The following is a 26,266-nucleotide window of genomic DNA, read 5'->3' as shown; positions in this document are numbered from 1 at the left end:
GGCGACGGCCGTTTCGTGCCGCAGCGCTTCCTCAGGCCACTAACGTGATGACGCTCTTGCGTCACCTCTTACGCACTGGGTCATCTGAGCGGGGGTTAACAAATACCGCCCTAGGTGAGTCAGATCTCTATAATCAATGCGGTTTTCAAAACGAGCAAAACTCAGAATACAAAGAACAAACAAAAGCACAACAATTACAATGTTTACAAAAACATGCTCATATCATTTTTATCATTGCTCCTGAGCTTATAATCCAGCTAGCTTCTTTTCTCAATAGTAAACTGTGTCTATCACCTCCTTGTGGGGGATTTTGGACAATTTCAATACCTGCAAAACTCAATGCCTTGCTATAGAAACATAGAATGTGTCGGCAGATAAGAACCATTTGGCCCATCTAGTCTGCCCAATATATCTGAATCCTATGAATAGCCCCGGCCCTATCTTATATGAAGGATGGCCTTATGCCTATCCCATGCATGCTTAAACTCCTTCACTGTATTTGCAGCTACCACTTCTGCAGGAAGGCTATTCCATGCATCCACTACCCTCTCAGTAAAGTAATACTTCCTTATATTACTTTTAAACCTTTGCCCCTCTAATTTAAAACTGTGTCCTCTTGTGGTAGTTTTTCTTCTTTTAAATATGCTCTCCTCCTTTACCGAGTTGATTCCCTTTATGTATTTAAAAGTTTCTATCATATCCCCTCGGTCTCTTCTTTCTTCCAAGCTATACATATTATACTCCATTATGTATTGACCTTACATGTTCTATAAGTCTAGGGCACCCTTTTCCTGTCACTATGGAATTGACATGTTCCCTAAACCTGTCACACAAGTGTCTAATACTTTTTCCTATGTAAAAGCAGGCGCAATTACATTGTATGAGAAAGACTACGGACTTGCTTTTGCATGTGATTAGAGAATTGACTTTATGCTGTAGTCCTCCGAAGGATAAAACATCCCATTGGGGGTTAAACCTACAGTACGGGCAATGCCCACATCTACGATTCCCTTTTGGGATCCAATTCCCCAACCACATGCTCATTTTTCTCTCAGTAAATCGACTCCTTACCAACCTATCTCTCAGCATATGGCTTCTTCTGAAAGATATCAAAATACTTTTCCTCATTTGTACTACCGAATTATGAAAAAATTGAAATGGCAGTTATCAAGGGGGTGGTTCCTGGTGCCGATTCCTAACAGGAAGTGAAAAGTAGACCATAGTGTTCCAACAGTAGATCTATTCTAACTTTAAAGGGAACCTGTCACCTGGATTTTGGGTATAGAGCTGAGGACATGGGCTGCTAGATGGCTGCTAGCACATCCGCAATACCCAGTCCCCATAGCTCTGTGTGCTTTTATTGTGTCAAAAAAACGATGTTCTAGATATGTAAATTAACCTTAGATGAGTCCTGTCTCCTCCATGCTTGAGAGATGAGTCCAGCATTCTCTGACTCTCCTTCTTGCTCCCAGACGTCACAAAGCTAGAGCGCCGTAATCTCGCGATGCGCGAGCTAGTGCATGCACAGTTCGTTCCCTGAGGTTGATGCCAGCACAGGGAAGGAACACTATGCCGACACTGCGCATGCGCATCGCAAGATTACAGCGTTCTAGCCTTGTGACCTCGGGGAGCAAGGAGGAGATTCGGAGTAGGCGGGGCGGTGCTGGGCTCCTTCATAGTGGGCACGTAACGTAAGTAGCCTCATTTACATATATATAAAATCTTTTTATGACATGATAAAAGCACAGAGAGCTATGGGGATTGGATATTGCAGATGTGCTAGCAGCCATGTCCTTAGCTCTATACCCAAAATCCAGATGACAGGTTCCCTTTAAAGGGATTAATATACCACCAGTGTCAGATAGGACCCACTCCTATCTACAGAACGGGGCTCTGAAAGTGAGGGTGAGTGCACCGAGCATAGTCTCCATTCACTTCCATGCAAGTGCACTTGGCCTTTTGTGGCAGTTTCATATAATTGAATGGAGAGCGTACTGCGCATGCACCACCCCTTCATTCCCCACTATGGGAGTCTGGCGCTCATCTATATTCGGAATTTCCACTGTGCTGAGTGGAGAGTGGGTGTGCATGCGCTGTGTGCTCTCCTTCACTTTCGAGGGCCATTCTGGAGGTAGAAGCAGGTCCCTGAAGATGAACCCACAATTATCTCACATTGGTGGCATATCCAAGTGATGGGAATACCTCTTTAATTATCAAATCCTGCGGGAGCATGTGCCATAAGTTTTTGGTATTGACAGTAAAATGCTGCTTTTGAACTCATTGGTTTTTATAGGGATCATTCACATACTCATTTAATGATACATTATATTTCATCAACATTTAACATTTTCCGCATTTAGTTTTGGTAACCCTTGTTCATGAATTCATTTTCCCATCTTTAAACATTTCTGGCATATCTGACACTAAAATACTATTGTATTCTCCTGTTGGCTTTTGATGCAGCAGATTGGCATTGAGTGTTACAATGTAGTTTATTATCAACACCCACATCCTTCTCCATTGTAGACTTACATGATAGTGATTTAATCAGGACATAAATAGCAGATAAATGATGTGTCCCAAAATGTTTACTCTGCCATATTGTTGCCCATTTAGCCCTGTAGGGCCAACACATTCTTTAAAATATCTACAACACGACAGAACTTTGTTCAACTTCCAAATACAAAGAAACTACTATGAAGTTCAGCCCAGTATAAAACAACATAGGAGAATAAGGTCTGGTGTTTGTCTTCAACTCCATGTCCTTCAGCCAACTTTGCACACCCTTGATTATAATGATGTTCTTCTGGAGGAACTTCTGTTCAGCTATACGCACCTAAGGAGGAGGTCAGATGGACCTTCAAATGCACAGTACAATTTTAATACACTTCCTTTTTTCCAGATCTTGGATTTACTGACAGAGTCTGTTGGATCCTGCTCTCTTACTGGTGGATGGTTTTGTAGAGGTAAGAAATTCAGGTGTAAGGAGAACCACAATCACCGTAAAAGTTCAAGCAGTTCTCAGTGATGTGCCTCACATTTAAACAACTCAGGCTGGGTTCACATCACCGTTTCGTTTTCCGTTCTTCTGATCCATCAAAAGAACAGAAAAAACTATACAAACGGATCCTGTATTTCAAGCATCTGTTATGCCCGTTTTGCATCCGTTTTAGCCATTTCCATCTGAGGTCCATTATTGTAAATTAAAAAATTAAGTCCTATATGAATTAGAAGAATGGAAAATGAAACAGTGATATCAACTCATCCTTACTCTGGAGAGCATAAACATGCACTCTGCTATTACCTTATCTTGAAATATCTACACTATGGCGTGTTCTCTGTGTTTTTATGTATGCCTCTGGATATTAAGGTTAAAGATATGAGAAACATGGTTTTCTAGTTCATTTTCACCATAACGATCCTTAAGAAAATCAAGGCTTTCCAGTTTATTTTCATCATAACATTTCTTGTTTTAAATTTTCAACCACTTCTGAATAGCTTTTTTCATTACTTTTTTCATGTCTTTGTTACGTAACGTATATATAACTGGGTTTAGAGCAGGAGTAATGACCGTGAATAGCACAGCTGCAGCTCTGTCATGATCTAAAATATCTTGCGAAGAAGGTCCCAAATAGGTAAACATGGCTGTTCCAAAGAGGAGAGAGACAACCATGAGGTGGGAGCTACAGGTGGAAAATGCTCGCTTTCGACCTTGAACGGTTTGTATTTTCAGAAGAAATTTACTGATTAGAATATATGGAAAGAGGGTTAGTAGAAAAGATGTGGTTGCCAGATACCCAGTTACCATGGTGAGAAGTTTGAGATTTAGGGAAATATCTGCACAGGCTAATATCAGCACTGGTTTAACATCACAGAAGAAATGGTTGACCCTGTTAGGTCCACAAAATGGAAGCTTTGCTGTAAGCAAGGTATGCAAGAGAGAATGAAGAAAGCCGGTAATGTAAGAGCCGATGACAAGGCAAACACAAAGCTTTCTGTTCATTATGACTGAATAACGTAAGGGGTTGCTTATTGCTACCAGACGGTCATAAGACATGATGGTGAGTAAAGTAACCTCAGAGCTTCCCAGAAAATGAAAGAAATGCATCTGAGCAATACAGCCACCAAACGAGATGGTCTTCTGCTGAGATAAGAAGTCACATAGCATTTTTGGCACGGCAACAGACGAAAAGGAAATATCAAAAAAGGAAAGGTTCCCCAGGAAAAAATACATAGGGGTATGGAGACTTGAATCATAAGTCACAAACCACAAAATAGAGATATTGCCAGTAATGTTTAAGAGAAAAAACATAAAAAATAAGCAAAAAAGGAGAACTTGAAGTTCTTCGACATCTGTGAAACCAACCAACGTAAACTCTCCCACTGATGTTTGATTTATGATGCCTCTTGAAAAGTTGAAATCTAAAAGCACATTAACCATTGGTCATTTATGTTTCTTTTGCTATTATGCTTGGAACTTTCCAGGCAAAAACTGTGTTATGTCTAGTTGAGGGCTGGTGAGTTCTAGTTTGTACAAACCCATTTCACCAGAAGGGTCTCTTGACATGCTGATCACAGAGTCTCCTGCTGAGAACCTCAGCGATGAACTGAAAACTATGGAGGAACTTGGCAGGAAGTGTTTTACTGCAGCACCCCCACAGGGAGAAAGAAGCATTACATAGTACCCGACTGAAATTAATGGCTGTGTAACGCATGGTCATACTGGATCCTATAAATGGAGCATCCCTCTGCTCTGGATAATAGAAAAAGGGTCCTGAACAGGGTGACCCCTTCTATTATCTTGGAATTCCTTAAGTCTCTATTTGAAAACAGGTTTTTCAAACCACACAATCTATCATATGAGCTTCAGACTTCAAAATGTAAACCATCATGATGGCACTTAAAAGCTGGATACTCACAAAGTAAATATCAGCCTAGAATTACTATCCTCTCTACCTATTTCTATGGTAACATACAAGAAATATACAGTATGAGGACAGTAAATGCTGTACCAGAGTATTGAGTAGAAACAGCAGTCTCATCGAACATTTTCATAATCAACCACGTAGAGTACTGTTTTCAAGACCTGTAATGAACAATAAAAACAACTTATGTTAGCAGTTCAGTGTATATATACATAGGGGGTCATTTATTAAACAGAAATATGCCTAAATTAGCTGGCTCACGCCAGGTCTAAAATATGGGCGTGGTGTGGGTGGGGGAGGGGACATGTTTTAGGTGTAAAAAATAGTCTAAATGTAAGACAGCTGGAAGCTCTCTTACATTTCGAAGTAGCGGTGGATCTGCCGAAGTTATGTGGAGGCAGTGCAGGGCTTTTTATTTATATATATATATATATATATATATATATATATATATATATATACACACACACACCTAATTTTTTTTTTTATGCCACAAATTATACCTACATGGATATGTCATATGTTTTTCTTCTCTATGTTATATAAGCACAAGTTTATAGAAAGGATGCCCTAGAACTGGAGAAAGTACAAAAAAACAAAACAAAACAAAAGGGGCATGGAAGGTCTTAGTTATGAGGAAAGATTAAAAGGAATTCAATTTATTTTGTCTTGAATACAACATCTAAGGCTGAGTTCACATCAGCGTTCAGCCTTTACATTTTCCTACTCCGTTAAAAGAGCAGGAGAACGGAAAGGACAGAGTTCACATCAGCGTTAAACCTTTCCGTTCTCCTGCCCCGTTATAGGAGCAGAACGGAAAGTATGGATTCAGCACATAACTGAGCCGAACGGAGCCTATGGACCCCATAGACTATAATGTGGTCTCTTAGGTTTCCGCTCGGAGGAAGATTTTTGAATCATAGACAAAAAGTCCTGCACGCACAACTTTTGTCTCCGCTCCAAAATCATCTTCTGAGCGGAAACCTAACGGACCCCATTATAGTCTATGGGGTCCGTAGGCTCCATTAGGCTCAGTTATGTGCTGAATCCGTCCTTTCAGTTCTCCTGCTCCTAAACGGAGCAGGAGAACAGAAAGGCTGAACGCTGATGTGCAAGTCTGGAGAATGTTTCCTTTTTAGACATGAACAGATTGGTCCATGCCTTATGGGTTTCCTATCTTCCTCCGGATCAAAAGGGGGAAACAATATTATAAATCTTATTCACACCCCTTCCATCTTCTACCATTCCTTAGCTAAACTTTATTGACATATATCTTTTTTTTTCCACTTTCTATGTATATTTATTATATGCTAGTTTAATTCAACTTTCAAAAATAAATTGTAAATCAAAAATAAATAAAGGAATTCAATTCTGCTAATTTGTACTCCAAAAGTACTTACGAGCTAGGCTGAATTCATGAAAGTCATCATGTCTGAAATTAGTTCCACTACAAATGAACTCATTTCTGGAGAGGCTCAAAAAACGTTCAGGCTAAAGCTTCAATAAACTTTCAAAATCCATGTACATCCATTGCATTAGATTTGGCATACAAACAAAATAATATGGATCTGAAAATATGAAAATAAAGCAAGTATCGGACGCATTTTTGGCTTCACATTTTCGTTTTTTCTTCATTTTCCGTTCATATAGTCATATGAGGGCTTATTTTGTTTTGTGAGATAAGTTGTATTTTTAAGGGCACCATTTAAATTTACTAGTACTCAAGGTGGTGGCTCACTTCAGGCAGAGTTCTGGATAAGGTGCTACTAGCCCAATAAGAGGGACACCCACCCTCTGAAAGTGAATAATCAATATATAACTGAAGTTAGGGCGAGCACTCAACACTTGTACCACAATGTTAGATAATGTGCATAAAATTTAATTAAAATCACAATCAAGTTACACGTGTTAATATAAAATCCACAATGTGCATGCGTTAAAAAATACAAATAAAATATGATAAAATCAAATCAATTATTAATTTACCATGTCTTATTTAAAAATGGGGGGAAAAAATATTTGTGGGGTTAAATTGAAAAAATAAATAAATAAAAAATGAAAGGTGACAAAAAGATGGCAAATCATATGTTTTTCATATTTTTTCAATTATGGCATCCACCGCACAGGACTGTTTTTTTAATATTTTAATAGTTCAGACATTTTTTATATATATTTTTATATGTAAAATAGAGAAAGGAGAGTAATTAAAATCATTAATATTTTAATGTTTTTTTCTTTCTTTTTACTTAATAACTATTAGCTAGTCTTTTGACCCCTTGTCCTATTTACCTTACTAGAGATCTATTAGGTGAATAGGATTTTCACACGCTGCCGCTATGCTTTAAGCACACAGCAGCAGGGAGCTTACCATGGCAGGCCTGAAAGCCTTCACAAGTGTCCAGTCTGCCATGGTAACTGATTGAGGCCTGCGATTTCACTGCTGGGGCCCTGAATGTAAGGCAGAGGGAGCCACATCTCTCTGCTTTGCCTCACAGGTGCCGCAATCAGCGTTGATCGCAGCACCTGAGGGGTTAAATGACAGGATTCTGCGAGATCCACATTCCCAGTCATTGCGGTCGGGTGCCTGCTGTATGATACAGCTGGCACCCGCTGCGTATGGAGTGGACTCACTGCAGCAGTCCGCTCCATACATTACTCCAACCAACATGACGTACATGTACATCGTGGTGGTTTAAGGGGTTAAAGGCATTGTCCAAAAGTTTTACAAATGAACTGCAGTAAACGTTCGTTAAGAAGAAGGCAAAGGTTATTCACCTGTAAAATGCTGTCACTTAAGTGTCGATGCTTCAATTGTCCTCAAAGGTCTTTTACTTTTACTGACACTGCACCGTACATCCATGTGACTTCTGCAGTGAAATAAATGGCTTCAGCGGTGATAGAAGAATGCACAACATGCAACTGCTGAGGCCACTGATTGGCCAAAGTGGTCAAGTGGATGTACCTAAAGTCAATGTTGCAAGACAATTGAACAAACACCAATGAACGCCTTGGCACTGAAGTGGTGGAGAATTCAAAGGCTATGTACACCTTTGGGGCAATTTTTTATGATTGCATTGTACTCATTTTGGGCTTAAAATATTTTTTTTTCATTTGGTCTTCATTAAAAATATTGAGCCGCTGTCGCAAAGGGTTAACTATTTGTCTAGCTGAAGGAAATGGTACTTTCACTTTTACCGGGCGTCTAATAAACCTTCTCGCTTAACTATTAAAAGGTCATAAACACTTATTTGAGCCACATTCTTATCAGTAACATAAGAATTGAACTATAATGATTGTTTAGGAGGTCAGAGACCAGAGATAAAGAGCCCGTCAGCTTAGCTGCCTGATGGAACAGAAGTCCGGTCATGGTGAATTAACTCCTTCCTGCCCCGACTTTGGAAGGATGAAGTAAAAAAAAAATGAAATTAAAATGAAATTAATAAAAAAAAAAGAATAAAAAATTAAAAAGGTATAGCTATAGAAAGTTTAGTAATAGTATTGCAAGCATTGTATACACAAAATATACATACCGTATGTACACACATTTTCCCCCCTTTTTATATAATAATAATAATAATAATAATAATAAATTGGCCATGTAAGGAAGGGGTGTAAACACTCTGGTAATGAAGTGGTTAATATGTCAGCCATCAGCCCTCATCCATCATGCCCCCCCTGTCAGCCATCAGTGCATATAAAATAAAATAAAAGAACTTACCTCTCCTGCTCCTGGACACCGCCACTTCTCACCACCAGCGCTCGCTCTCTTCTTCCTGGACCTCGGCTGTCAGCTGTGATGGCTGCGCACAGTGAGGTCACATGGTGCGCAGCCCTGCACAGCAGACAGCCGAGTGGAGGACCAGGAAGCGGTGAGTACAGATCCTTCACCGCTTCCCAGTCCTCTGGTACTAATAAAGCGCTTCATTAGTATTCGCCCCATAAGACGCAGGGGGGAAACTGTGTCTTATGGGGCGACAAATACGGTAATCACTTCTATAATTTTTTCTGCCTAATATTAAAGTCCAGCCCCAGTCAAAGGCAGGAAATTTTTCAAATAGGATTGCACAGCTATTCTGACATTGATTTTAAAAGTAAGTACACCAGCCTCATCAGGTCTAAAAGATCTAGTCCATAATATATATTGTATTGTGAGATCCTCTTTAAAGGGATTTTACAGTAATAGTAACATAAATGGAAGTAATAACTGGTATAGACGACTAATAATTGGCCATTATCTTTGCTTCACAGATTAATGAGTTCCTGCTACTGAAGTCCGCAATGAAAGATACATTCCTCTTGCTATATAGGTAACGGCTGATGGGATACCTTTGAAAAATACAATTTTGATGTCTATTCTTATTTTTTTTCTGAGGAGATTATGTAGCGTCTCAGGCTCTCGAGGGTACAAGGGCTTGGGAAATTAAGTGATAATTAGTAAGCTTTATCTTTAGGGAAAGTCACAACGTATATTTATAGCACTGACTAGAAATTAAAGCGTCATTATTATTTTTGTATTTGCTAGTTTATTAGGGCTAGGCATGTATACCTGAGTTAGTCTGTCAATGATTGTCAAAAGATCTGTAATTACCTTATAATAACAGCTTTCATTAATGTCACCTGTCTCTTTTCACTGGTCCCTTAAAAGACTATTGTATGGCTTGTCTGTCTTCCTTTTGGTATAAATAGAAGACAGAAGAACATTGCATGCCTGCATTAGGTTTTAGAGTGAGGAGGCGTGTCTCTTAGCAATCGAATCTGATTGGCTGGCAGGGAGCTGCAGGCTACAGCATGTGTGTGTGTTAAGTGAGGGAAGGCAGTTTTAGCCTCACAGAACTGGCAGAGGAGCCATCTTGAGAGGATCCTCGTGTTGTAGGGGTTAAAACAGCGGTAACTAAGGGAAAAACATAAGGAAAAGCAAAAGATAGCTTTATGCATAATGCTGCTGCAGAAGTAATACATAATAAAGTTATTTTTCTTATGAAAAATCACTTTTTATGACTGTTACATTTAAAGCTAATTGTGTTATATATGTATTACTAGAGAAAGTGAAATTCCAATTTTTTTTTTGTTCCAATTCTATTGATTCAGCCATTTGATTTGATTCAGTCGAAATAAATTCGACTCAAATCCAAAGTGTCTCAATTGCCCTGAAAGGTCATGTATCACTGACTTCTCTGGACTGTGTCCAGACAGGACAGCATTAGTAATCGCACAGTGATGGCAACATACAAGGCTTTGGGCAGACGGACAGTAGAAATAAACAGACAACAAAAACAATAAATTATCAGTTTTTTAAAATAAATAAATAAAATAAATAAAAAAATAAAAATAACGGCCTATGCCTGCCTGTGTTTATACACACATGGTATGAGTGCCTGCCTAAGTAACACAATGATACAATGACTCCTAGCTCTAAAATATATCTTTCTATCATTTCATTGTAAATTTATCTATGGTCTGCAGTGCATGGACTGGACTAACGAACCTATAAATCTATGCATGTCACGTATGACTGAATTATTGTTGTGTGATGCACGGATCTATTATCAAAAAGTAGTGTTGGTCGAGCACCAAAGTGCTCGGGTGCTCGAGTAGAACACCTACAGAGCACCCGAGCACAATGGAAGTCAACGGGAGAACCCGAGCATTAAACCAGGTACCCCCTGTTTTGAAGAGGGGAGGGTGCCTGGTTCATAGGAAAAGGTCAGAAATTGATGGAAACACCACTGAAATGGTTCGGGAACAGCATGGGGAGGATGTCTGGATGCATCTTGGACTCCCAGGTCGCTGCATGGGAACGGTGTTGTCCGAGTAGTACGCCACTTTTACAGACTGACAATAATATGCACCAAACCGAAGAGAAAACCGATTTTAGAGGTAAAATTGATAGGAAACATTCTTACCTGTATATTTACTTGTATATAAAGTGCAAGTTCTGCCAAAAATGACATGGAAGAGGCACTCTGATACAACCTGTATATCACATAAAGGAGGGCCGCATTCACATTGTGGTACAATAGTTCAGGTAGTGGGACTCCTACACTCATAAAGCCTATACAACCAAGTAAAAGGGCTGCCAAAAATTACAAGGAACCGGCACTCCAATACACCCTTTATTACACATAAAGGAGGGCATCATACACAGCCTTGAAAAATTATGATTGATGGCCTGCTGGTTACCCTCAAAAACTATTGGAGCAAGGGCCTGCTGGTGACCCTCTTAAACATTAGAGGTAAGGGTCTGCTGCTGATGTGACCATCTAAAACATTAGGGGTGAGTGCCTGCTGCTGATCTGACCTTATAAAACAGGCATCCTCAAACTGTGGCCCTCCAGCTATTGTAAAACTACAACTCCCACAATGCCCTGCTGTAGGCTAATACCTGTAGCCTGTTCGGGCATGCTGGGATTTGTAGTTTTGCAACAGCTGGAAGGCCGCAGTTTGAGGATACCTGTTCTAAAACATTAGGGGCGAGTGCCTACTGCTGATCTGACCATCTAAAACATTAGGGGCGAGGGCCTGCTGGTGATACTGAAATACATTATGAACAAGGGTGTGCTGGTGACCATGGAGCATCTACACTGGATGAGGGACCAGTGAGCCTCACTGCTATTCACTGATGAAAGTCGATTCACGCTGAGCAGAAATGATGGCTGCCAACGACTGTTGTCACCAGACGAGCCTTTGGTGGTAGTAGTGTGACAGTGTGGGCAGGTGTGTCTAATCAATACAGAACTGCCCTACAGTTTGTAAATGGTACAGTGACAAACCCATACTACAGTACTTGAATGACATCATTAATCCAGTCATTGTGCCTCTGCATGAACAACACAGGCCTAATTTAATCTTCATGGAGGACAATATGCCAGCTCATCAAGGTTGCTTAATTAGGGAACCGCTCCTGGAGACTGGGATACCTCAAATGGAGTGGTCTGCACTTTCTCCAGACCTGAATCTCATTGTAGCCTGCTGTATGGGCGCACAGCAGGGCTTAGAATGGGAGGAACACCAAGTGGCTTTTGGAGGGCAGATTTTGCTAGAATAATTTCAGGCACCATGTCACATTTGAAGACACGGTCTGCAAAAACAGGGCTCTAGGGGGGCCAGAACATAAAAGGAAATTGAAGAAATGCCCCATTTAATAAAATGACCCTTCAGAAATTAAAAACCCAAAGAAGAGACCCCATTTTGGAAGTATCACCCCCGTACGAACATTTTAAGTGGTGGAAAGGGTACTTTTCAGCAAATAGGTGTCTCACAGAAGGCAGAAACACTTGTTAAAGGATTTCAAAGCACACATTTCTGAAAAATTACTAGCAGACCCCAATTTTTCATTTTCACAAGGGGTTAAAGGAGAAAATGCACCCCAGGATATGTTCCCCATTTTTTCCCCTATTCAGGAAACACCCAATATATCATCCCAATATGTCATCTAGGGGTATAATGGGAATTTTTAAGTTGTATTTTTTTTTTGGGGGGGGGAGCTATTATTGGATTGCTAAATGGAAAAATGCTTAACTGAAAATGTCTTCCCATGGATTAGTTAAGAAATTATGAAATGAACTTAATGGATATCAGTGGAGGTGTGAAACTTGAAAGCACTCTCCAATGCAGAGGCCCGGTTTAGAGGGGCAGGTCAGACACTTTTTTTGGGGTTGCAGTTTTTTTTCTGTGGGGGAAGTACTCCAGGGAAATGCTGCCCATGTATTATTCTTGAGACCCCAGAAGCACTGCTGACTGAAATACTGCCCTCTCCTTCCTGAATGCCAAAAATCAATTTTTTTGGTATTTTTTCCTGAAATTCCAAGAAGGTCCCCCCATGACCAGCTGGTCTATGGATAATAAAGGCATTATATAGTGACACTTGGGTTAGGTACACAGCTAATTTTTTGTACCACACCTTAGATTTTCTTAAGGCACTGTAGGGCTGTAGTACCTGGTCTGAAAGATCCACTCCGCTCATGAACTGGTTGTAATCCTGGATACACACAGGCTTGATGTTCTACTCTGTGGTTCCTTGGACTGGGACTGGGGTGGACTGATTTGCATGGATGGTAGTTAACACAAGAACATCCTGTTTGTCCTTGTATTTTAGCAACATCAAATTTCCCCACGACGCACTGTCTGGTCTATAAAGGATTTAGGGAGCCCTTTTTTATTTTGTCTAATTGTGCCACATGTGCCTATGCCTCTGGCAACAAGGTACTTCAGGAGAGGGACACTATTGTCAAAATTATCCAAATATAGATGGTATCCGTGGTCAAACAGGGGGTTGACTAAATCCCATACTATCTTCCCACTTATACCCAGAACTGGGGGACAATCGGGTGGCTCAATTTTTGAATCTTTACCCTCGTAAATACGAAAGTGCAATGTATACCCAGATACACTTTCATAGGCCTTATACGACTTCACTGGCGGAAATGTAATCGACCTTTAAAGTGGACCAATGATTCATCCACTGAGAGGCATTTTTGGTGGTTATATACTTGACCAAATTTGGAATTGTAGTGGTCAATCACTGGCCTAATTTTAAAGAGTCTGTCATAACTGGGGTCGCTTGGGGGTAGGCATTCCTTATTATTGCTGAAGTGTAGAAATCTTTGAATTGCTTCGAAACGGGTCTGAGGCATGGCAAGAAAGTAAATAGGGGTATGATAAAGAATATATTTGTTCCAATATGAACGTGTTGTTGTTGTTTTTTTTATAATGCCCATGCATAAAGTCCCCAAAACTTTTGCATTTCAGTCATGTCAGTAGGGGTCCATTTGCATATATATTTGTTTGTTCCACCATCAAGTTAATTAGGTCATCAGTGAAGAATAATTTGAAAAAAATAATTTCACTGAAACCAGTGGTATCTACATTGATGCCTGAAGTGGCTGTAAATTCAGGCACCCGGGGCACATAGTTATCTGCGGGGATCCATGAAGAGTCACTTGTACGGGGCTGCGACTGAACACTACCCCTAGGACGCCTATGAGGGGGTTCATCATTAGATGAATCATTTGAGTAAGATGAAACGAAAAATGTCACTTCATCTCCACTGTTGGGAGTCAGTGTCCTCAAAAAGCATGGCATATGACTCTTCGGCAGTGAAAAGCTGTTTAGTACCTTTAGACTAAAAACTAAAGTAGATTTTTTTTTTGTATTTTTTATTTTTATTGAACAGTGAACTTAAATCCTTTATATCCTTTAGGATAAAAAGTCCCTGAGTCACTTGGCAGTTATTGACAGGTGTCACAAGTAGCAAAGATAGTAGAAAAAATTGCTGCACACAGCTAATTCAATTTGCCATTGATCAGTGAAATGTATTATTCACAATTTTTTCATGTTGCATACATGATCTAGTGGATGCCCATATATCAGTCACATAAGTACCGTAAGTTTCAGAATATATCGAACTTCTTTAGCGGTATATGATCTGGCAGTGACGGCGGGTGGGCTGGATCATATACCGCTGAAGAAGGCCTAAACGTACGGTACTCATACAATGTGACTGATATATGGGCATCCACTGGATCATGTATGCAACATGAAAAAATTGTGAATAATACATTTCACTGATCAATGGCAAATTGAATTAGCTGTGTGCAGCATTTTTTTCTACTACAGATTACGACTAACAAGTCTTTTGCGAGCACCAGCGACAGTGGTGTGCGGTACTTCATTCTGTGATGACAGGTAGCATAGATGGCTGGCGATGAGCTTCAGGAGGCTGAAAATTATATACAGGGGTCTAGTATAGGGCACAGAGTAGTGCCAATATCCTTATTGGGGCAGAAAAGGGGTTAATTAATGTATTTTACAATTATAGGTGGCACAAATCGGCATAGGAGACTTATATTTTACAGAATGGTGCCACTCAAGTACAGGACATGTGCATGTACACACAGGAGGATGGCACACATAGTGACAGGGTTATTATTTTTTTATGTAACTTGGGAGTGTGTGACAGGCGTCTTGACGGATAGACAGGCTGGAGTGACAGGTGTCTTGACGGATAGACAGGCTGGAGTGACAGGTGTCTTGACGGATAGACAGGCTGGAGTGACAGGTGTCTTGACGGATAGACAGGCTGGAGTGACAGGTGTATTGACGGATAGACAGGCTGGAGAGACAGGTGTATTGACGGATAGACAGGCTGGAGAGACAGGTGTATTGACGGATAGACAGGCTGGAGAGACAGGTGTATTGACGGATAGACAGGCTGGAGAGACAGGTGTATTGACGGATAGACAGGCTGGAGAGACAGGTGTATTGACGGATAGACAGGCTGGAGTGACAGGTGTCTTGACGGATAGACAGGCTGGAGTGACAGGTGTCTTGACGGATAGACAGGCTGGAGTGACAGGTGTCTTGACGGATAGACAGGCTGGAGTGACAGGTGTCTTGACGGATAGACAGGCTGGAGTGACAGGTGTCTTGACGGATAGACAGGCTGGAGTGACAGGTGTCTTGACGGATAGACAGGCTGGAGTGACAGGTGTCTTGACGGATAGACAGGCTGGAGTGACAGGTGTCTTGACGGATAGACAGGCTGGAGTGACAGGTGTATTGACGGATAGACAGGCTGGAGTGACAGGTGTCTTGACGGATAGACAGGCTGGAGTGACAGGCACAAAAGAGTGGCAAATTGGCACTGATGGGGTTAATTATGTGTGAGGCAGGGGATGAGGCACAGAACTGATGATGACATGCTGACAGATGAGGCACAGAACTGTGTCACTGATTAGGGCACAGAAATGTGGCGTTTCGGCAATGAAGGGGTTAAAACTTTTGCGGTGAGTTGATTCCGACAAAGCTCCTTCTCTGATCGCTTTCCTGACAGGAATTGGGACGATCAGGAGGAGGAGAGTACACACAGTACCTCCCTAAATCGCATCATTGCGCTGCGATTGGTCCATCTGCCTAGCAACCTCCGTGTTCCGGCAAAACTGAACTGTCAGCGCATTTCTCCATGTTTAATCGCATCACGTACGAGCACGTGGAAATGCGGCAAAGCACCACATTCATGTACGTGATAATGCGGGAAAGGGTTAAAGAGTGACAATGTGAGGGAGAGGTATGTTTGAAATTTTTTATAGTAAATGATGGGGAAACCATCTAGGCCTGGAGCCTTTCCATTTGGTATGGTCTTTAGGGTATAATATATTTCCTGCGGGGTTATGGGAGAGACTAACATACTTCTGTCTTTTCCAATGCAAAACTATTTAGGAGGGAATGTGTGTTTAAATCACTTTTTATGTTTAACATATATTTTTTTATTATTTTAACTGGCAGAAAAAAAAATAATTGGGTGACACATTTCCTTTAACATCACATGGTAGATCATTACAGTCACCCACAGTGCAGCATTTGCTTTGGTGTGGAGTAAGACGGTAATGCATGTTGGGCCAAGTCAACTTTGCCTAAATATTGTTACTCCTAATAAGCAGCAGTTCACTCCATAGGCAAAATGAACCATCTGCAAACTTCCATACATTTGTATCCTGCCTCAGCCACTGCACTCACCTTCAGACAAGGATTAGGTGAGTACACATTTTGTTTCTGAGGACACCATGACATATTAGGGGACAAAGAGAGGTAGTTATTACTGCTTAGGGGTTGAAAGGGGCAAGATTTCTTTGAAGCAGGCACAAAGGTGCTCATTTTTGATCTTTTGGGCATAATAGGTGGATTATTACTGTCTAAGGTTACAAAGATGGGCATTATTAGTATGTGGGTGCACTTTTATTGTGTATGGAACATAGAGGTGAAGCACTATTACTGTGAGGGCACTATTAAAGGTGGGCATTTTTACTGTAGTTCACCATTACAGTTTGGGACACAGCATGGAACTATTATTTTTAGGGTCACTACCTATCTGGCATTCTTTGTTTGTAGGGGTGCCACTATTTTAGGGGAGTTGACTATAGTTATGAATCCATTATTTCTGAAGTACAGTATTTGGAGTACTGTGATGGAAATTGGTAGGGAGGATACTGGAAAAGCGAGGAGACAAAGGTTTCTTGGCAACAAACTTTGCTGATACAAGTCATGATTGGAAGCAGTCCTTATGGCGATCTGGGCCAGATGGAAAAAAACTAAGAAGTAGAAGAGATCAACTGTGTATCAACTAGACTGCAATGACAAGTCTGTGGGGTGCTTTAGTAGAACTGATATATATCTCTACATGGTTATTGTACAGTCATTATATTGGTCAAACAGTATTTGAATATTATTCTGACAGTGTATGATTGTAGTAGTCATTGTGTTTGTATAGTCCACTTTGTTCAGTATCAGTATGGAAGTAAAATTCATTCACTTATTCAAATATGTATTTTGATAGGGGATAGGACCTACGTCTTGGAGCTCATGTCCTTAATCTTTAAACCCTGAGCAATGGTCATGTAAGACATGAAGTGACTCAAGTGAAGATGCTATACAAGCAGCAATAAAGCAGATCAGTGAGCAACCACAAAACCAATCTGAAGCTGGATATTTGAAAAGTGAGCACTGTTTCTTCTTTTTACCCATATGCAGGTGTAACTGTGGTATTTGCAAAGCTATTGACTTGTGCTAGTAGACATGTTTATCTCTAACACTAGGTGGCTAAGACCTTATTAGATCAGGATCATTTCTTGCAATCTCTTCTGTAATTCCCCAAAACACCAGCATAACACTCCTGTCTCTATAAAAGTCCTCTCCAAGTGCATGAAGTAAAGGAGTTGTCCGAGACTGTGATATTGATGGCCTATTCGCAGGATAGGTCTTCCTCATCTAATCAGTGTGGAGGTCCAACTCCCGGCACCCATATCACCCGTTAAAGAGGCTGAGGCACATCCTGATCTCCTCAAATCTTACCAAGTAAAATGACAAACATTGTATAGTGGCTGTGCTTGGTATTGAAGCCCAGCCCCATTCACTTGAAATGGACTGAGGTGCTCATAGGCCATGTGACCGTAGAACGTCACTGGCTTAGGAAGAGGCCACGTGCTCCTGGAGCACCGCGGCTTTTCAAACAGTTGATCACTGGGGTGCTGGTAGTTGAACCCCCACTGATCAGATATTGAGGACCTATATTTTGGAATATGGGCCATCAATATCTAAATCTTGGACAATATAGTAATGTCTACTATAACCATACACTGGAACAAACCATGCATGGGTCCTACAGTCAAATGGTCAGCATAGACCTCAACTAAAGGGGATTTCTAATTAATCTCTACGACCAAGACAATCCCTTTTTAAACTGAAGATGGACCGTGCAATATATTTACTGGTCAAGTTCCATGTGAAAAAGAGACGTTAGCGGTCTCTGCCCTTGCTAAGAGAAGGGAACCTGTTATTGACGTCCCTATGGCCTGATAGGTCATATAGAAAGGGGAAGATGACCTTTTTTCAAGACATATATGAAAACTAAAAGATGACCAAACAGCTTCAATCCTGGCTGTTTTCGCTGGGTGCCATGTAATGCTAAGTTTCTCCTACAGTAACACCTGACCTCCCAACATTGATCACCAAAGAAACCACACTTCAGTGTAGATTAGTCCTGAACCGTAACGTGAGATATTACACATGCTTGAATCATTGACATAAACAATGACTTCAGAGTCAATTCAAGACATTAGGATTACTACAGAATGTATCCTTCTACCTCTACTCTTTAGGTCTCTGCTGGATAATTGGCCTTCATAGAATCATATGATTTAATTAGTAGCTATGGGACTAATAAATGAGCTAGCTATGCTGCTGGTAAAATCTCAGAACAGCATGGCTACATTCAACAGGGCCATGATGAAAATGTTATTTTGAAGCTTCATAATTACCATTGTCCCTTCAGGATTAATTATATGAAGCAGTGTTGGATCTGACTATTATTACACAGACAGACAGACAGACAAACAAGAAAAAAAAACAGCTTGAAGAGATGTTCAGTAAATCAAGGTTTTTACCAGTATAATGAAAATGTATACAATTTTCCAATGTACCTAGTAACATAGTACATAAGGCCGAAAAAAAAGACATTTGTCCATCCAGTTCGGCCTGTTATCCTACAAGTTGATCCAGAGGAAGGCAAAAAAAAAAAACTGTGAGGTAGAAGCCAATTTTCCCCACTTTAGGGGAATAAAACATTCCTTCCCGACTCCAATCAGGCAATCAGACTAACTCCCTGGATCAACGACCCCTCTCTAGTAGCTATAGCCTGTAATATTATAACACTCCAGAAATACATCCTGGCCCCTCTTGAATTCCTTTATTGTACTCACCATCACCACCTCCTCAGGCAGAGAGCTCCATAGTCTCACTGCTCTTACCGTAAAGAATTGTCTTCTATGTTTGTGTACAAACCTTCTTTCCTCCAGATGCAGAGGATGTCCCCTCGTCACAGTCACAGTCCTGGGGATAAATAGATGATGGGAGAGATCTCTGTATTGACCCCTGATATATTTATACATAGTAATTAGATCTCCCCTCATCTTTTTTCTAAAGTGAATAACCCTAATTTTGATAATCCTTCAGGGTACTGTAGTTGCCCCATTCCAGTTATTACTTTAGTTGCCCTCCTCTGAACCCTCTCCAGCTCTGCTATGTCTGCCTTGTTCACAGGAGCCCAGAACTGTACACAGTACTCCATGTGTGGTCTGACCAGTGATTTGTAAAGTGGCAGGACTATGTTCTTATCACGGGCATCTATGCACCTTCTGATGCAACCCATTATCTTATAGGCCTTGGCAGCAGCTGCCTGACACTGGTTTTTGCAGCTTAGTTTGCTGTTTATTAAAATTCCTAGATCCTTTTCCATGTCAGTGTTACCGAGTGTTTTACCATTTAGTATGTACGGGTGACTTGCATTATTCCTTCCCATGTGCATAACTTTACATTTGTCAGTGTTAAACCTCATCTGCCACTTACTTTTCATATCAATTGCTTTTAAAGCGGTCATTTCATTAAAAACACTTATACTCTATCGACAGGATAGATAAGTGTCTCATTAGTGGGGTCTGACTGCAGGAACTCTTGAGTTCCTCTGTTTGAATGGAGCTCTAAGCATTTGGCTGTCTCCAAAAAGCCATAGAGTTGAATAGAGCAGCAGCAAGCATGCTTGGCTGACGCTCCATTCCAATGGGGAAACAAGGATCTTCTTCTGATCATCAGCTGTGAATCTAGCAGTTGGACCCCAACCAAACAAACACGTATCTCCTGTGGACAGGTGATGTCTTATAAGGGAACCCATTATAAGCAGCCGCCGCTGCTCTGCTTGCCCTCTCTGTTGATGTGGACCCACCAGCCTCTTTCCACCCGTTCCTGAGAGGGCCTGGCAAGAGAAGTAGCAATGTACCTCCACACATGCTGTGACCTTCTTTTTGCCTGCTCGAACCGTCTCTCTCTCTACCAGCATGACTACCAGCACACCCTCAGCTCTTAAAGGGCCAGCACTGTGAACTGTAATAATCACTAACTAATGGCTGGCCACCATGGTGTATTTAAGGCATATATCCCAGTGGGAAGCTGCCTGGGAAACAAATTCTAGGCCAGTAGCTTTCTGAAAAGGTGTGCTGTTCCACATTCGTGTGCCCGTGTAGCAACTTCTGCCTCTTTCCTGTATTTGACTCTTAGCTGCCTGACCTCTTCCAGATCTCCCCACCCTTACCCTGGACTGTTTATCAGATTCAAAATACTCTGCCTACCTTGACCTTGGCTGGTCCCTGACCCAAAGTTTTGCCTGATCTATTGATGCTGCACACCAATGTCTCTTGCTTACCATGTGTCAGAAATCACTTGAACAAAGACTACTCCAAGAGGGAGTGGCCTGGTGGTTCCTCTGCAGCTTGTACCAGGGTTATCAGGTGAATAACAGCAGGTCACTTAAATAGCAGTCCAAAGCCAAACATATTCAAGTGACACAGCAAATTCAACATCCGCTTTGTAACACTATGTTCCTTTTAGAATATGTCATTTAGCAGTGTCCTCTAAAAGTTGACATCTGATGAACCTGTCATGTGACCTTAAATTCATCTCTGTATAACAGTGATTGCGGTTGATCAATGCAGTCTGTAAAGTTCCAGCCTTTAGACTCATTCCAAGAAAGAAATCAAGCTTATATTTAATTGCTCCTAAATGAAAAAAAATACAAAAATCTATGGTATAGAGAAAAGCTTAAGCCTCCTTCCATAAGAATATATTTCAACATTGATTAGAACTAAAAAATCATTGACTGTTGCGCTAGTCAGAAACTACTTAACTAGACCCAAAAGTCTCTCAGTTGTCAAACTTAGGTTCAAACTCTAGGTTCATGTCCCTTGGCTGCAATGTCCCCAATCTGTTCCATTTGACTTTTCTTATTCAGCTTTGTCAGGTTTCACTAGATCCTCCCCCCACCATTTACTCTTGGCCAACTCGAACCCGATAAACTTCAGCCCCTCAGGTTTGCTACTGTAATACCCTTTAGAGTGTAGAGACACTATGAGGGTCATTTACGAACAATATATGCCAATTTTTTTATATTCTTTATTTGGCCATGATTATAGCTATGCTGTGTGAAAAAGGAAAACAGTAGTCCTTCGTATTCGTCACAAACCAGCTGGTGTGAACCCATTGTGCCACGTGTCCTACCTTCTCTAAGGGCGTTGTCTAAGTGAAGCCCTGGATCTTCACAGTACCCCTGATGGTGGGGATAGACTTTCCTGAGGGGAACACCAGGTCGCTACCTCTTGAGGAGGTATCCAGGCGGACCAGGAGGTACCTGAGAAAGGTACCAGAGGTGCAGGACAGAAGGATGAGGCAGAGGAGTAGTCAGACAGGCAAAAGGTCAGGCAATCCGGATCGGCAACAGGAGAGTCAAGGCAAGCAGGTAGGGATCTAACAGGTAGCAGAGTCCAGGGATACAGATACTAGTCAGGAACACAGTGTCATGGCACAGTGTGGGTAGTAAACTCCACACCGAACACAAGAGGGAAGAGAAAAAAGGTACTAGGCCTGGAAACTAGGGAAAGGGGAAAGGTCACCACCTAGTGAATCCCTAAACCAAGCCCTGACTACTGTCAGTATGAACAGACCTCGATGGTAGAAATGCTCGTACGCAGGAACCTAGAGCCCTATGTGATCCTAAAGGGCCCTTGAAATAGTGTCAGGAGAAAAGATGACCTGTTCTTTCCCAGCTGAAGGAACAGGAGACTACCTCATGCTTAATACCAAAAGATTGGGGAATACAACAAACCAAAATTAGGGAAAAGACACTTAACTCCGAAGTATGCGGACGAGCAGTAACTCAGAGCAGAATCAAACACCGGTACTTCCACAACCAGAAAGGAGCTATCAACTGCATTGCATGATGGGTGAGACCAGACGAAATAGAGGAAGTTGGAATGACCACTTAAGCTACACCTGAGACAAGAGCAACCAGCAACAACACAGAAACAAGTGAAACCAAAGAGGCTGTCAGATCACATCAGGTGCAGCCAGTCTCTTACATCTTCTGACCCCTGTCACGGGAGAGACCGTGACACACAGGAACACAAGCGGAAAACAGGAACCTTAGCAGGACACAAGGACCCTGACACTGAGGCATCTGGGAAGGGGGCTGAGCCACTTATATATGCGCAGGAGGGCTAGAATTGGTAGAATTTAGGTAGAATGGGTAGAATTTAGGTATGATGATGCTTGGGTAACATACTTCTGTAGACAAAAGTCTACACATTTAGTCAACTTGCCAGTGAGGAAATGTATCCCTGACATTATGGGCGTCTCGGGTAGGGTTATTAGATCTTTCTGTATTTTCAGTAGTTGGTATATTACTATATAAACAGGGTGTTTTACATTTAAAGGGCATCGGTCAGCAGATTTGTACCTTGAAACTGGCTGACCTGTTGCATGTGCACTTGGCAGCTTAAAACATCCGTGTTGTTCCCATGTTCATATTTTCCCTGCATTACAGAGAAAAATGTTTCAATATATGCAGATGATCCTCTAAGAGCAACAGGGGTGATGCTTTTACACCTAGAAGCTCTACTCTCTATGCAACTGTCATGCCCTCTGCATTTTGATTGACAGGGGCAGGCAGTAAAAACATCATAACATCTGGCCCTGTCAAAGTACAGGGGGTTTGGCAGTTGCAGAAGAGCAGAGCCTCTTGGTGTAATGGCAATGTCCCTGTTGCTCCTAGAGGCTCATTTGCATATAATAAAACATCATAATAGATATTTTCCAATCCATTGATTGCCCCTTTTTTTTTTAAAGCTTCTATTCATTCATTTTCTTTACTTTTTGAAAAAAAAATATATTTTTTTCGACCTGAGTGTATCACTTCTAATTCTAAGTTTGCATTATTGGGGGGTGCTGGTTGTAAACGGAATATTTAAATTACATTTCGTTTTCTCACATATTTATGTATATTGTGACACAGTGAGAGGTTTGGTCTGGGAAAACAGGTATTTTCCTCCCAGCATGTGCTGCTGGACTGATTTACAGCCAGGTGAGGTCAAACACCGGACCAGATTTTAAATGTCGGTCCGTGGTTTGGCAGCACCTGGCTGTCCTTAAATAGGCAACTGGGCTCAGAAGTTGGGTCTCTGTGTTGGGACCTGGCAACCTTGTGTCTGGATGAAGGCTTGCTACAGCAAGAACTCTCAGCAAGAACTCTTTGAGGCAGAATTGCAGCATGGTGTGAATTAACACCAACACCACAAGGTGACTTTTTGTTTGAATATGACTGCTTGTTTTGTCACTTGCCTAAAGTGTGAATGAAAACACTGAACTGTATCATCCAAAGAACTTGTTGTTGCCTCTATAATGCGCCCGCTAATCCTGTCTACCAGAGCGAGTCCCCACAATATCTACATATGTCAGAAATATTTTAATCTGCTTACTGGGAGCAAATTCGAGACCTTTAGATAGAACCTTCTCTTCATTTTCCATTAGGGTATGAGAGTATACCTTTCAATTCAGTTTTTTGGGTTTTTTTGTATTGCTTTCGGACTTGTATTTCTTTCTTTCTTTTTCCTCCTCTATCCAGCACAGATTTCTTTTTTGGGTGGATCCTGGGTGTGCTTTTTCATATTTATTTAGTTAAAATTTTATTATTTCTTCTGTTACACGTGTCCCTTTTTCCTCTTGATTAGGAACATTTCTCTCTCTATTTCTTAGAACTTCATATCTATTCTGTAAAGGTAGTAAATTTAGTAAGTAAAGAAAAAGAAAAGCAGCACACTTTAAATGCACCAATGCAATCCCTCTTAAGATCAAGGGCTAGGATCCAATACTTGATAAAAACAAAATAGAGAAAGAGGAGGCACTCTAAAACATAAGTGAAAAAATATGGACGTCTTTATTCACCCATGCATCTGCAACGTTTCCGCTCAACTCAATAGACCCTTTGTCAAGTCTAATAATAAATCTAATAAAATCATATTTTAATAATCTAATAAATCTAGTAGACTCCATTTTTTTGCTTAGGCTATGTTGACATCTCCATTTCAGAGATCTGGTGCAAATGCTGGCTGTTGGCCAGACAAAAAAAAACAAAAAAACGTTGCATGCAACGGTTTATAACTTGCCGAGACAATGCATTTATCGGAAGGCTTATCACTGGACCTCATTGCAGTCAAGAGGGATTCGGCTACCTATGAGAACCAGCAGGCTGCTCTATGCCGAAACAGCCTGCCAAGCGATTATGAACGAATATTTATGTAAAAAACTTGAATATACAGTAGTAGCCGACTTAGGATAATATAAAAATAAAATAACCAACCTAAGATATATTTAAATACATAAATATTAGAAATATAGAATACTATTGCTCCTTGATTGTAACCGTATATGGATACTGTACAAATCTAGATAGTTCATACAGCCTATCGTCTCTACTAATCCGGCAAAGAGTATAGTAGTGATAGATTGCTGTGTACATGAAGTTATCCCAGAAGAATATTAGTAGGTGCTTTTCTCGATGTTTTTTCTCCACAGTATGTACCAGTGCGCTTCTTATTCCAATAAAATCGAGCAATGTATCGGTGCCTGTATATTTTACGCTTTGCGTGTGGCAGATATCAACAGTATTCACATGTATCCAACTTAGTTCACAAAGTTTATATTAGCAGTGTGTGGGGCCCGTTCAGCTCCACAGGGCCAAAAGATAGCAAGAGTTCTGTTTGGGGCACGTTCAACCCACAAATCTCAGATGTCACTAATACCATGTGGGGCCAGTCCTTCCCCACAAGGTAGGTGGATGTAGACAATTCTATATGAGTCACTGTGTGGTGGGACTCTTAGACATCACCAAACCAGTGGATAGGTTCAATCTTGGGACACACTTTTAAACCCTCTAAATAGGTCACTGATCTTCTTCCTCAACAAGATTCTAATTTCCCGATTCCGCAGGCTATAAATGATCGGATTACACATTGGAGTTAGAACCGAATAGATGACAGCCATCACACGATCATAGTTCACTGAACTATTATTGGTCAGTCTGACATACATAAAACCTACACTGCCAAAGAAAAGCAGGACAACCGTAAGGTGGGCACCACAGGTAGAAAAAGCCTTTTTCCTGCCCTCTACTGTCTTTATTTTTAATACAGCAGATATTATATTGAGGTAGGACATGATAATGCATACAAAGGCCAGGAAGAAAAGGACATGAGTTGATGGCAAAGCCAACTGTGACGTTGAGTGATGTGTCAGAACATGCCAACTTTATCAGTGGAGTAAAGTCACAGAAGATGTGTTCAATCGTGTTTGAATGACAAAAGGAAAGGCGAGACAGCAAGATGATCTGAGTCAATGGTCCAAAGAATCCTACAACCCAACAACATGCTGCTAACTGAAAGAAGCAACAGTTTGTCATTATCGATGGATATCTTAAAGGGTTGCAAATAGCCATGTAGCGATCATAGGCCATGGCAGTTAGAAGATAGGTTTCTGTAATGCCCAAAGAATGAAAAAAGTAGATTTGGAGAAGACATCCAACATAAGAAATCATCTTCTCATTTAGTAAGTTCATCAGCATCTTTGGAATAGTGACTGCAGTGTACCAGATTTCCAGGAAGGAAAGTATTACAACAAAGAAGTATAGAGGAATATGAAGGTGACGATGACTGCAGATTAGGGAGATTACTAGAACATTACCACTAAGGGTGAAGATGTAGATAATACTCAGAAGAATGAAAAAGAAGACTTCAGCTCCACCGAGGTTAGGGAAGCCTAAGATAATGAACTGTGAGACTAGAGATTGATTAGAAGTGGTCATCATTCTGCTTGTTGAAACATGAAAATCTATCACAATTCATCTTCTTCTGGAAAAATTAAGTAAAATGGATGAAATGTACAATTTTCAAATAAAGTGAATTGTTGTGCTG

At 40.9% G+C, this 26,266-nt stretch overlaps 1 protein-coding gene and 1 pseudogene across 1 annotated transcript; both read right to left on the bottom strand.

Annotated features, from left to right (window-relative positions):
- Positions 1-2,691: 2,691 nt before the first annotated feature.
- LOC122921542 (olfactory receptor 12D1-like) lies at positions 2,692-4,751 on the bottom strand. The gene has a single exon (XM_044271584.1). The coding sequence runs from the start codon at positions 4,439-4,441 to the stop codon at positions 3,473-3,475; it is 969 nt and encodes a 322-aa protein (XP_044127519.1). The 5' UTR covers positions 4,442-4,751; the 3' UTR covers positions 2,692-3,472.
- A 20,329-nt stretch (positions 4,752-25,080) lies between these two features.
- On the bottom strand, positions 25,081-26,256 carry LOC122921543 (annotated as a pseudogene).
- Between the last annotated feature and the right edge of the window lie 10 nt (positions 26,257-26,266).

Source organism: Bufo gargarizans, chromosome 11 (genome assembly GCF_014858855.1).
Source record: "Bufo gargarizans isolate SCDJY-AF-19 chromosome 11, ASM1485885v1, whole genome shotgun sequence".
Taxonomy (NCBI): domain Eukaryota; kingdom Metazoa; phylum Chordata; class Amphibia; order Anura; family Bufonidae; genus Bufo; species Bufo gargarizans.
The sequence above is the reverse complement of the archived record's forward strand: the minus strand, read 5'-3'. Positions and strand labels throughout refer to the sequence as shown.